The sequence below is a fragment of the Heterodontus francisci genome, chromosome 4 (genome assembly GCF_036365525.1).
Source record: "Heterodontus francisci isolate sHetFra1 chromosome 4, sHetFra1.hap1, whole genome shotgun sequence".
Classification (NCBI taxonomy): domain Eukaryota; kingdom Metazoa; phylum Chordata; class Chondrichthyes; order Heterodontiformes; family Heterodontidae; genus Heterodontus; species Heterodontus francisci.
In genome coordinates, this window is record NC_090374.1 from 116,392,721 (window position 1) to 116,406,536 (window position 13,816).

At 46.6% G+C, this 13,816-nt stretch overlaps 1 protein-coding gene across 1 annotated transcript in view; it reads right to left on the reverse strand.

Moving 5' to 3' along the window:
• Positions 1–13,816, reverse strand: part of rasef (RAS and EF-hand domain containing) — a 110,468-nt gene that overhangs the window by 59,217 nt on the left and 37,435 nt on the right. Inside the window, exons 8-9 of the mRNA XM_068030017.1 lie at positions 10,363–10,447; positions 8,523–8,614 (exon numbers count right to left, since the gene is read on the reverse strand). Of these exons, the coding sequence (XP_067886118.1) occupies positions 8,523–8,614; positions 10,363–10,447 (177 nt within the window). The remainder of the gene's footprint in view (positions 1–8,522; positions 8,615–10,362; positions 10,448–13,816) is intronic.

Consider the following 13,816-nt stretch of genomic DNA (forward strand, 5'->3'; position numbering starts at 1 on the left):
TCAATTGAGACCTCCAAATGAGAATTGGATCATTATCTGAAGAGAAAAAATTCGCAGGGCTACAGGGAAAAGGCAGAAAGTGAGTCCAGGTGAATTGATCTTGCAGAGAGCCAGCATGGACATGATGACCTGAATAGCCTCCTTCTGTGCTGTAAACATACAATGATTTTATGGAAGTACTGTGTTCTGTGTTTTGGAGGAGTTTGGAAAAGTTTTTGGACTCACAAGAGGGTGGTGCTGGACTTTGACAAGAAGGTCAGAGAGGTTGCAAAATGACAAGGACATAGAGCAAATGTAGCAGAGAAAGGAAGCTGTACACAGAGGGATGAGGAGGAAGAGTCGGAGGGGGGCTCTCAATAGAAGGCCATATCCGCCAAGGATCTTCAGAGAGCACATCTCCACCTGAACCAGGCTACAATTCACCAAGGAGGTGGTCACTGAATTGTGCCATCTCCGCCAACTGGACCCACAGCCACAGAGCATGTTGGGGACTGCGCTGTCAACAATCATGAAGATCACTGTGGCCCTCAGTTTCTATGCCAGCAGATCCTTCCAGGTGAGAGCAAGTGACATTTCCAATGCTTCACAGTTTGCTGTGCATAACTGTATTAGGGAAGTGACAGAGGCCCTGTACAGAAAGAGAGGGAACTTCATCACCTTCTCTCTTACCTGGGAAAAGGAGGAGGAGCAAGTAGGTAGCTTTGCCATGCTAGTGGGATTCCCCATGGTACAGGGTGCCATTGATTACACGCACGTGGCTCTGCAAGTCCCACATATTAACAGGGAGATGTACCGCAACTGCAAGGGCTATCACTCCATGAACGAGCATTTGGTGTGCAGCAATGCCCAGAGCATCCTGTCAGAGAATGCCTGCTATCCTGGTAGCAGTTACGACCCATTCATCCTGCGACAGTCAGCCGTACCCGCCATCTTCGGGCCACCATGATGAACCAGAGGCTGGCTGCTTCTTGATGAGGCAAGGGCTACCCACTCCACACCTGGCTCATGACTCCCCACTGCCACCCAACCACACATGAGATGTGTGCCTACAATGAGAGCCATGTTGCCAGCAGGAACTTCATGGAGCAGGCAAACGGCAACCTCAAAGAATGGTTCCTCTGCTTGGACTGCTCGGGGGTGTGGGGGGAGGGAGTCCTCCATTACTCGCCAGAGTGAGTCTCCAAGTTCACGGTGGTGTGCTATGTATGCCACAACCTTGTTTGCATGAGGGTATAGCCCTTGCCACCAGGCCCTAAGAAGGCACCTCAGGAGGAGGAACAGGAAGAGGAGGAAGGGAGGAGGCAGTCGGGTCCTCTTCGATCCGGATGGGTTCTTCGTGACAGTTACTCAGACTCTGCTTCCCATGAAATCACATCCCCATTTTACCGTTGCTCCACAATACTCCACCTTTCCATCCTGTTACAATGTACTATCACAGCGTTGGTCAAAATCCTGAAATGAAAACACCATTAAAAAATTCCATAACAATTTTATCCACCAACATGTCCAATAATACATACAAAACTGAACAATTCCCCCCCAGTACATTCTATTAGTGCCTCTCTTGCGGGTGCCTTTGCCTAGCCTAGTGCCCCTAAGCTGTGCTATCCCAGTGGCTGCAACATGGCTTGTGGAAGTTGCTGACTTTCAGAGGGGGACACTGCAGATGGCCTTGCAGGATGCCCTCGAGGGCCCGGCTTTGGACCGCACCACCTTGGCATAGATGGCAGCAGTCTGGGCTGGCTGACTGAAAGGGGACTGGCAGAGTGGCAATGGTGGGAGGCCGAATGCTGTCATCCTGACAGAGAACAGCAGGTTCATGCTCCATGGAACTACTGCTACACAGCTAGGGCGGTACCTCATTAATCCTAGCTATCTGCTGGAGCACAGATTGCTGGACTGCTGTAGAGCCTGTAAGCCAGTTTGAGCAATAGTATTTGCAGCCACGATAACAACAGTTTGACCTGTCTGGCACCCAGCTAGCCTTGCATGGCAACAAGCATGGATCTTATGATCTCAGTCTGAGCTTCCACTGCAGCACTGAGACATTGGGTAACTTCTGCCTGTGCTGTAGTGGAAGCTGAGATATCGTCCACCAGATGCTGCATCACGGCTGGGTCGCAAGTGCTGTCATGGAGTTGGCCACTGTTTCCACCCTCGAAAGGATGAGCTTCAAGCTCTGCACAAAGCTCTGTGCCAAGCTGGAACTGGATTTCTCCATGCCCCTTGACGGTGGTAGCAGGCTCTGTGGCAAGCTAGTCAATGCACCAGCATCTCAGTGTGCATGACCATCAGCGTTCTCCTGGAAGTTGCACCATCGCAGTCCTCATCTGAGTCCTCTGCAGCAGAATTCGTGTGCGACCTCACCTCCAGCAAGCTGGCACAGATACTACCCTTTCCCCTCTTCTGTCTGCAGCCCACTCGTGTTCAGTGACTCACCAGGTGCTGATCCCATGTCTATACTACTCTCTAATATACAGGCAGTGCCAGTAGCTGAGCTGGTGGCTGTGATTGTCAGATCAGATGACGGTGCTACTTCATCAGAAGTCTGCAGTTGCTCATGCCCTTCAGAGTGAGGCATCACTGGCCGGCCAGGCAGCAAACCATAGTTAACTGAACGCAAAAATGCAAAAGGGGAGGGTTGTGGTGAGGAAATGTGGGAGGGATGGACAGCAAGAGGTTCATTTTAGATTGCAAGATAAAGGTGAAGTGGAACTTGCGAAGGGACATAAGGTAAGAACATACCGACATCCTGAACATTCTCAGCGATACCGAATGTAATGGCCTCACTATCTGCCAGCCTTATAATGTGAAGCACCGTATTCTCCAAAGGGCTCAGGAGATGCAAGTGTGCCTATCCCCCCACTGGTTCCCTGCTGCTCCCTGTGGTTATGTGTGACCTTGTCCTTCAGGAGAGAGGAAAGAATGTCAGTCGTGTTACAACCAACCGCTCCAGTCAAAGCCCCAGTCAAAATATACGATTCTGATTGCGGTGGGAACAACGCACTGTTAATTCAATCCTGTCGCTCCACAGATCAGCTAACATAATATTTAAACTTTCCAAATTAAAGAAAGACTCAATCAAATTTTACCATCTATTAACCCCCGAATGAGGCTAACCAAACCAGGTGTCTTTAAATCAACAAATTAACTCTTTAATTAGAAGAACTAAATTCTTAAACACTATGAAAATATTTTTTTTTTATTCATTCATGGGATGTGGGCGTCACTGGCCAGGCCAGCATTTATTGCCCATCCCTAATTGCCCTGGAGAAGGTGGCGGGGAGCTGCCTTCTTGAACCGCTGCAGTCCATTTGGGGTAGGTGTACCCACAGTGCTGTTAGGAAGGGAGTTCCAGGATTTTGACCCAGCGACAGTGAAGGAACGGCGATAGAGTTTCAAGTCAGGATGGTGTGTGACTTGGAGGGGAACTTGCAGGTGGTGGTTTTTCCATGTATTTGCTGCCCTTGTCCTTCTAGTTGGTAGAGGTCGCAGGTTTGGAAGGAGCCTTGGTGCATTGCTGCAGTGTATCTTGTAGATGGTACACACTGCTGCCACTGTGCATCGGTGGTGGAGGGAGTGAATGTTTGTAGATGGGGTGCCAATCAAGCGGGCTGTTTTGTCCTGGATGGTGTCGAGCTTCTTGAGTGTTGTTGGAGCTGCACCCATCCAGGCAAGTGGAGAGTATTCCATCACACTCCTGACTTGTGCCTTGTAGATGGCAGACAGGCTTTGGAGAGTCAGGAGGTGAGTTACTCACCTCAGGATTCCTCGCCTCTGACCTGCTGTTGTAGCCACGGTATTTATATGGCTACGCCAGTTCAGTTTCTGGTCAATAGTAGCCCCTAGGATGTTGATAGTGGGGGATTCAGCGATGGTATTGCCGTTGAATGCCAAGGGGAGATGGTTAGATTCTCTCTTGTTGGAGATGGTCATTGCCTGGCACTTGTGTGGCACGAATGTTACTTGCCACTTATCAGCCCAAGCCTGGATATTGTCCAGGTCTTGCTGCATTTCTACACGAACTGCTTCAGTATCTGAGGAGTCACGAATGGTGCTGAACATTGTGCAATCATCAGCGAACATTCCCCCCTTCTGACCTTATGATTGAAGGAAGGTCACTGATGAAGCAGCTGAAGATGGTTGGGCCTAGGACACTACCCTGAGGAACTCCTGCAGTGATGTCCTGGTGCTCAGATGATTGACCTCCAACAACCACAACCATCTTCCTTTGCGCTAGGTATGACTCCAGCCAGCGGAGGGATTTCCCCCTGATTCCCATTGACCTCAGTTTTGCGAGGGCTCCTTGATGCCATACTCGGTCAAAATATAAACATTTAAAATAGAAAAAATTACAATCCTTGCAAATTTACAGTCCAATGTTGCTTGAAGTCCTCACAGGATGTTGCTCGAAGTCCTCACAGAATGTTGCTTTCCTTCTCCAGCGAATTTCAACAATTAACAACTTGCAAACACTTTCAACAATATCAATCTGACTTTAGAGTTTTTGAGGGACAAAATATTGTCACAGTCTAACTTCCCTTTCTTCAATTTAAATTACCAGAGATCTCTGTTTTGGGTTGATGTTTTAGAATTTTGAGAGATAATAATTAAACAGACGAAAATCCTATTCCTTCAGTTTAAATGGTTGAGAGCTCTTTTTCAGGTGTCTGAACACCACAGCTGTATCCTCTGTTTGTGTGTTCTATTAGAACAAGCTGTCTTCAACTAAAAAGCCAGTTGAAAACTGAATTGTAACAAATGTATCGCATGAGACTCACTCCCAGTGGCTGTTTCCATGGTATCGAGAATGCACCCTTTGAATCGCAGTCTCCAAATGGCTGTTTCTAAGGCAACGAAAATACATCTTCCTACAACTCCTGAGGCTTTCTGGTTCTTGCAGCAATACTGATCCCTTGCAAGTCTTAAAGGCAAACCGCATATTCCCAGAAAAAAAAACTACAGGACCATGACAGTAGTAAGAATGTTGCAATGCGTTTGGATGATGTGGCTGCCATAGCTGAATAGCTGGAGGTATGTGGAAACTGCAAGGTGTGGGTGTGAGGCTAGCAGCAGTGGTAAGTGTGAGGGTGAGGTGGAGCATATGAATATTAGGCATGAGTCCTGATTGCTAAGTGATGGGGCTGTAGTGCATTGACCAGCGTGGGAGACTGGTGCTGCAGCGGGTAGGAGATGTCATTTGAAGATGCATTGATGGACCTTGACCACCAGTGAATCACAGAACTGTTACAGTGCAGAAGGAGGCCATGTGGCCAATCACATCTGCACCAACTCTCTGAATGAGCAATTCACCTAGTGCTATTTCCCTGCATTCTCCCGTAATCCTGCACATTCTTCCATTTCATATAACAGTCTAATTCCCTTTTGAATGCTTCAATTGAGCCTGCCTCCACCACACTCGCAGGCGGTGCAATCCAGACCTTAACCACTTGCTGCGTGAAAAAGTTTTTCTCATGTCACTTTTGCTTCTTTTATCAATTACTTTAAATCTGTGCCCTCTCATTCTCAATCCTTTTACAAGTGGGAACAGTTTCTCCCAATCAACTCTGTCCAGACCCCTCACATTTTGAATACCTCTAACAAATCTCCACTCAGTCTTCTTTTCTCCAAGGAAAACAGTCTTCACGTCTCCAATCTATCTTCATAACTGAAGTTCCTCATCTCTAGAACCATTCTCATGAATCTTTTCTGCACTCTCAACAATGCCCTCACATCTTTCCTAAAGTGTGGTGCCCAGAACTGGACTCAATACTCCAGTTAAGGCAGAATTAGTATCTTATACAAGTTTAACATAACCTCCTTGCTCTTGTACTCTATGCCCCTATTAATAAAGTCCAGGATACTGTACGCTTTATTAACCGGCCTCTCAAACTGTCCTGCCACCTTATGACTTATGCACATATACATTCAGGTCCCTCTGTTCCTGCACCCTCTTTAGAACTGTGCCCTTTATTTTATATTTTCTCTCCATGTTCTTCCTACCAAATGAATCACTTCACACTCCTCTGCATTGAACTTCATCTGCCATCTGTCCGCCCATTCCACCAACTTGTCTATGTCCTTTTAAAGTTCTACACTATCCTCCTCACAGATCAGAATGCTTCCAAGTTTCATATTATCTGCAAACTTTGAAATTGTGTCCTGTACACCAAGGTCTAGGTCATTAATATATATCAGGAAATGCAAGGGTTCCAACACTGATCCCTGGGGAGCTCCACTACAATCCTTCCTCCAGCCCAAAAAACATTCATTAACCACTACTCTTTGTTTCCTGTCACTCAGCCAATTCCATACCCATGTTGCTACTGTCCCGCTTATGCCCTGAGCTATAACTTTTCTCACAGGTCTATTGTGTAGCGCTGTATCAAATGCTTTTTGGAAGTCCATGTTCATCACATGCTTTGCCCTCATCAACCTCCTCTGTTACCTCTTCAAAAAACTCCAGCAAGTTAGTTAACATGATTTTCCCTGAACAAATCCATGTTGGTTTTCTTTAATTAACCCATATTTGTCCACATGAGTATTAATTTTGTTCAAATTATTCTTTCTGGAAATTTCCCCATCACTGAAGTTAACTTGACTGGCCTGTAGTTGCTGGGCTTATCTTTACACCATTTTTGAACAAGGGTGTAAAGTTTGCAATTCTCCAGTCCACTGGCACCACCCCCGAGTCGAAGGAAGACTGAAAAATTATGGCCAGTGCCTCCGCAACTTCCACTTTCACTTCCCTCAGTAGGCTTGGTTGCATCTCATCCGGTTCTGGTGCCTTATCCACCTTAAGTACAGACAGCCTATACAATACCTCCTCCTTATCAATTTTAAACTGTTCTCATGTCTGAATTACCTCCTCTTTCACCATTCCTTGGGTTGTATCTTCTTCCTTGGTAAGACACATGCAACGTATTCATTTACTATCTCTGCTATGCCCTCTGCCACCATGGTTAAGTCCCCTTTTTGATCCCTGATCGGCCCCATTCCTCCTTCTACCACACTTTTACTATTTATATGTCTATAGAAAACTTTGGTATTCCCTTTTATGGTATGTTGTGAGAACACTAAAATTTTTCTGGCACTGCAGCCAGGTCCTTGGAGCCAGACTCCAGGAATTCGCCTCCATGGCCACCTGCTCCCATTCCGTTTAGAGAGTACTTGGCCCCCTGTGGAAACATCACCTCTCTCCTCCTTTCCACCTCTATCATTCAGGCCTCCAGCATCACACTGGAGAACTTGGGAGCCCTCTCTCTGGCTTGTTGCTCCATTTGCAGTCTCCTTTCTTCCAGCAAAGCTTACCTGAGATGGTTCCAGCAGCTACTGTAGCCGGAGTGCGTCTCTACTTTAAGAGGTGCAGGCTATCTTCAAGAAGTGCAGGTTAGCTGTACTTCATGCTAGCCATGCATGCTGCTGGGTCCCCTGTTGAGCATGCAGCCAGTCAGCAGCACGTTTTGCAATGGGTTGCATCCTGCAATTATATTGATGAGCAGGCAGCACAAAGTTTGCATGCTGCCAGCATCAACTTGACTAGGGGTAATTGAGCCTGAAAACATAGCTTATCGAATTTTCCCCCCCCAAATGTTTGTTCAAGAATACACTTATATCATACACTCCACTACATGTTCTGGAATCTAAAAGTATGATGCAGCAATGTTTAGTGTTATAACGACATTACATATACACTTGACCTATTGTGTATGTGCTGCCTCTTTGAAAGGGATTTCTAGTTAGTTCCACTCGCCTGTTCTTTCCCCATAACCCTGCAAATTTCTCCTTTTCAGGTATATATCCAATTTGCTTTTGATAGTTACTTCTGAATCTGCTTCTACCATCTTTTGATGCATTGAGTACATTTGAAAACATCATACCTCGCACATAAAAATGATTCTCATTTCTCCCCAATTATCTTAAATCTGTAACATTTTTTTATTCTTTCATGGGATATGGAAATCACTAGAAAAGCCAGCATTTGTTGCCAATCCCCTAGTTGCCCTTTGAATTGAGTGGCTTGCTAAGCCATTTCAGAGGCCAGTTAAGAGTCAACCACAGTGCTGTGGATCTGGAGTCACCAGGTACAGACATTAGTGAACCAGATAGTTTCATGGCACCATAACTGGGACTAGTTTCAATTCCAGATTTTAATTAATTAATTGAATTAAAATTCCATCAGCTGCCTTGGTGGGATTTGAACCCATGTCCCCAGGACATTAGCCTGGGCCTCTGGATTACTAGTTCATTACCACAATGCCACTGTCTCCCCAAGAGTGACGATGCATTTAAAAATCATTAGTTAGTTGTCTTTCTGAAAATGAATGAGTACAAAGCATTGCAAATGATAAATTACTGATGACTGAATTATTCATACTTCATTATTTCAAGAGACATGATAAGGCCAGCATTTTCTCTGCTTACCATTTCAGATCATCCGTCCATTGCTTTTAACCAGCACAGATCACCTGGTCCTAAACAAAAATTCTATTGTTTCTGTGAGGATGTGCAAAGATACTCACCTGTCATGTGATAAAATCTGAGCAGACTGCAGCCCACAGAGTTTTGGGCTACTTCTGAACATGGCAGTTCCTGGTGAGGTATTTGCTGCACGCTGTAATATTGTAGAAAATTCTGATTATTTGTACATAGTAGTATTTGCATGTGAAAGTACAGTGTTCACACCTTCCATCTTTAGAAAGCTGTTAGTTGGAGGACTGGGATAGTAGTGGTTTATTACACTGCCCTTCACTTCATGGTCTTGAGTTCAAATATATCAGAGGAATCTTTTTCCTGGTGGCGGGGATCTCGAAATTCGGAGAAATCTATGACGAGATCCCTGCCTCGCCTCTTTTTCAGAAGGCCCGCCAAATTTAGTGCCAATCAAGTACTTAAATGGACAGCGGTGGGCCTTCCACAGGATCTAGGACCCCATTGCCGGAAGTGCCACCCTAGGAGAGCTGCCTGTCAATCAGAGGACGGCAGCTGCAGCACCACCTCCCCCCTTCTCAATGCCGGGTTCCTTGTTCAGGCATGAAGTGCCTTTTAATAAGGGAACCCCAGAAACCCTCCCCCCCCGTCCATCACCCAGAGCTGGGAAGCATTCTGCACAGTTTGCCATGTCGTGCTTCCTGTGCGGTGACAGGTCCACCCACCGTACAGCTAATTGTGGCTGCAGCCAGAAGAGGCCCTTAATTGGGGGTTAATTGCCCAGTTAAGGGCCTCAATCGATGGTGGGGTGGGAAAGCCTCCCTCCCCCCCTCCACCACCATCCTACCCAATTTTATGCTCTCCCTGTCACCAAACCCAACACGGGAGAGAACATAAAATTCCACCATCCTCTCTGATGGCTGTAAGGCTGTAAGAAAGTGCAAGTAAAAGCAAAATACTGCAGATGCTGGAAATCTGAAATAAAAACAGGAAGTGCTGGAAAAACTCAGCAGGTCTAGCAGCATCTGTAGAGAGAGAAGCAGAGTTAACAGGTCACTGACCCGAAATATTAACTCTGCTTCTCTCTCCACAGATGCTGCCAGACCTGCTGAGTTTTTCCAGCATTTTCTGTTTTTATTTATGCAACAAAGTGCATTTTTGTTGTCTGAAACCCATTCAATATTAGTGCAAGTTCATATTACAAAGTGCATAACACCATGGTACCACAACATCACTGGCACCAAATTTGCAGTTTAATAAAAAATTGCGATACATTTGGCTCATATACAAAATAGAAAGTTTCACGCACATGGAGTAGGCGTGACTCTGCTGAAGTTGGGACTAAAAAAGAAATATTTATTTATATAGCACCTTTCACGTCCTTTACAGCCAATGGAGTACTTTTGAAATGGAGTCACTGTTGTTCACAGTGATGTCAAACAAACACCAAAATGGAATCAATGACAGTTAATTTGTCTTTAGTGGTATTGGTTGAGGGTTAAATATTGACCAGCACACCAACAGAACTCTCCTGCTCTTCATTGAATAGTGCCATGGGATTTTTTACATCCTGAGCAGGCAGAAAGACTCAATTTAATGTCTCATCCGAAATACAACATCTCTCTCAGTGCTGCATTGAAGTGTCAGCCTAGGTTGCACGCTCAAGTCCTGGAGCAGGGTTTGGTGGTGAAATGTGTCACCTCGAAACAGGCTGCCTGCAACTTTCTCATACGTGAGAGAGGTATAAGTCAACACAAACAAAGCTAAACAATGGCGTGTATAAAGCATGCTTACACTCAAAGATGAGTATATAGCTTTCAAGTTTTAAAAAAACTGATTCTGTTAATAAGTAAGAAAGTGCGCTTCACATTCAGGGTAACCATAAGCATAATCCAATTACAAGTCAATAGCACATTTTAGTTGGACACTCACCAAAGACCTGTTATATTTGCTGAAACTGTTTTCGAGAGCAGATCGCAGGCCATCATTGCTGTCATGAAGTTTTCTGTTAGCTGACCTGCAAATGGCAGGAAAAAATTGGCCACAGACTATAAAAAACGCTGATTCCTTTATGAAAGATGTAACTCTATGCACCAAGCTAGAGTAATTCAAACTCTTTAACAATATACTTATAGGAGACTGGAATGACAGTTCTTGCAGGCCTGGATTTCACAATCAGTGGCAAAGTGACAACACTCACTGCTGACCTCGAAGAAAACTGCCCAGAAAGATCAAGCGATCTCTGTGGTGTGGATTTCACCTGTCCCAGCCTCAGTTTCAATCGGGCACAAAGTCAAGGGGATCCAGCAACAGTGATGTTATTTAGCAAGGTAAGCAACCAATCGCTTTTCAGTATTTGCCGGACAGCCAAACCAGGAAGTAAAATGCACTGGGTTTTTCACTTATAATTTAAAATTTTACAGAGACCAGAATAGATGATTGGGACTTACATATGGCTGAAATATCATACACAAAATTTCAAAAAATAAAAAATGTAAATTTATCATAATGGATAAATCAGACATTCCACAAATATAAATTTAGCTTTTCAGGGGCAGTGAGGGTGTTCAACAGTAATTATGAACCTAGCATGTTGTTAAAAACCCAGTTACACCTCAATCAACACGTAAACGTGTAACTTTTTCAAGGGTTTTTACAGCAGGACCAGTAGCATAAAAGGGCAAGTTTTCGTCAGTTCAGTGATTTCTACTTGATTGCAGTGTGGGGGACTCTCAACAGCGCATTCTATGTAACCACTAGTGGCAACTTCTGGATTTCCACATCTAACTGCACATGTGAATTCCAGACATTGCTGCCAGTTTCAGAGGAGTAATGATGGTGAACAGTGACAGTTTCACCATCATTACTCCTGCAAAATTCAGGCCATAATATTTTACAACAAAGAATACAAAAAAAAGCTCTGTATGTGACAGACCTGTCTAGAAAAATGAACTCACGTCAAAACGGACTAGCTGAATGGCATCTTGGCCCAGTTCAGTGCCACAATTTGCTAATTTCAATAATTTATAAAACTCTGAGTGTGGTTTTTACACGTACAAGATGATTTAATTACAAAGTGACTCCTGACAATGGAGAGCGTGCACAGAGCGATCGCGGACGTCATCAGCGCGCTCGAACATTTGCAAGCCTGCCAGTATGAATTTGCGCATGTGTGCGCATGACATCACCACACAATGACATCCTCACCCCTCATTCACCCGAACAGTACCCCGTTCCCTCCCACCATCCCTACGTCAATCGCCGTTTCACCCTGCCTTGACCACTCGCTCCGCACCACGCCGCTGCCTTCACTCAGCCACTCGCTCCCCCTGCCCCTGGCTGCTCTCCCCCCTCAGCTACTCGCACTCGCCCCACCAGCCTCTCTCCCCCATCGGCTACTCACTCCCACCACACCGGCCGCTCTCCCCCCTCAGGCACTCTCTCCCACCCTCGCCGCTTTCCCCCACCACCACTTCCTCCTTTGGCCGCCGCTTCCCCATTCGGCCGCCACTTTGCCCCTCAGCTGCTCATTCCAGGCCTCACGGCTGCTCTCCCCCTCCCCTCGGGCAATCATTCCCTGCTGCACTGCCTGAAGAAGCAAGGCAAGCCGCGAGGGATGACGTGGGAGTGAGTGGCCGAGAGGACATAAGCGGTGCGGCCTGGAACGAGTGGCCGGGGCTGGGGGGGGCGGGGGGGGGGGGGAGGCATGGAGGGAAGCGGGGAGCGAGTGGTTGGAGGTGGGGGGGTGGGGGGGAAGCGAGCTGCCAGAAGGGAGGGGAAGCGAGCAGCCCGAGCCAGGGTGGAGTGACGAGGACAGGAGCTAGTAGCTAAGGAAAGGCAGCAAGCGGCGATAAGACAAGTGCAGGAGGGAGCAGCAAAGAGAAGTGCGATAGCAGGAGGGAACGGGGATGGAGGTGGCGAAGGCAAGCATTGAGAGGATTTTCGGGTTGAATTTGTTTTTTATGATAAATTGAGCAGCGCCATCATTATTAGAGGCAGCTGCCTGAGACATTGCAGTGATGTTTCAGTGGATAAGGCTGCATTTGTGCATGTGCCAGTACTGCGTCACCTACCGGTTGCGTTGTCAGCAAACACCACCATTTAATTAACCTCTTGGGAGAGGGGGATGGTACATAAAAAAAGAGTTCAGTAGCACTTAAAGCTTTTTTAAGGTTGACTAAAGCAACAGGAGCTCAAGGAGCTCCCAGAATTGCCCCCTTTTAGCAAAAAAATGTCTGAAAGTCTAATTGGACCCTACTAAAAGTGGCAATATTTGGGGAAGAGGGAAATCTTCCATAGAACCCATGTATTTTACGCAATGCAGGAGGTGAATGCAGTCTCCTCAGTGCATTAGGGGCAGATGAGCAACATTATCACTGGACCTAGAAAGAGTTCCAAGATAGGGGGGCACATTGGCGCAGTGGTTAGCACCGCAGCCTCACAGCTCCAGGGACCCGGGTTCGATTCTGGGTACTGCCTGTGCGGAGTTTGCAAGTTCTCCCTGTGTCTGCGTGGGTTTCCTCCGGGTGCTCCGGTTTCCTCCCACATGCTAAAGACTTGCAGGTTGATAGGTTAATTGGCCATCACAAATTGCCCTTAGTATAGGCAGGTGGTAGGGAAATATATAGGGACAGGTGGGGATGTGATAGAAATACGGGATTAGTGTAGGATTATTATAAATGGGTGGTTGATGGTCGGCACAGACTCGGTGGGCCGAAAGGCCTGTTAAAGTGCTGTATCTCTAAAAGTACATTATTTTGATAAATACAAAGGGCACGGGGGCTTTCACCCACTCGCTTCATCCCACAAAGGGATGAAATTTATTCATCCAGATCTTTTGGGCATGGGGGCTGCAATTCATGCTATCCGGTATCTGATGGAAGCAAGCTGGCTAAGACACACAATTCACATACCCCAACTCATTGCCTTGATTGTGGCAAGGCCCTAAGCAACTCCTGTGCAGCCCTGGACTCCATTTCTCTGCTGACATCTTCTGCATACTTGAGGGGGCCAAGTAGCATTGGAAGAAACCATGTGCTCCAGGCAGCCTTCCATTTTTAAACACACAGTCCCGATAAAAGGAACGTTGCAGTATTACACTGCGGGCTGCTGGATTATCATTTAGAGCATTGAGGGACAAGGAGGATGGCATACCAGGGGAAGGAGAGGGTTCCACCCTTAGTGATGTCGCCTTCAACACATTTTGTAGACAGGTCAAGGCCAGGGAGGAGGCCATTATTCCAGTTGCGGGGTGTGGGGGGGGGGGAGGGGGGGGGGGTTGGCGGGAGTGCAGCAAGCCCTCAAGAATAAGCCTCCGAAGGGAATGGGAACAGTTGGGAAGGCTGGTCACTGCCCAGAGTGTGGCTCCCAGAACATGGCAGCAGTG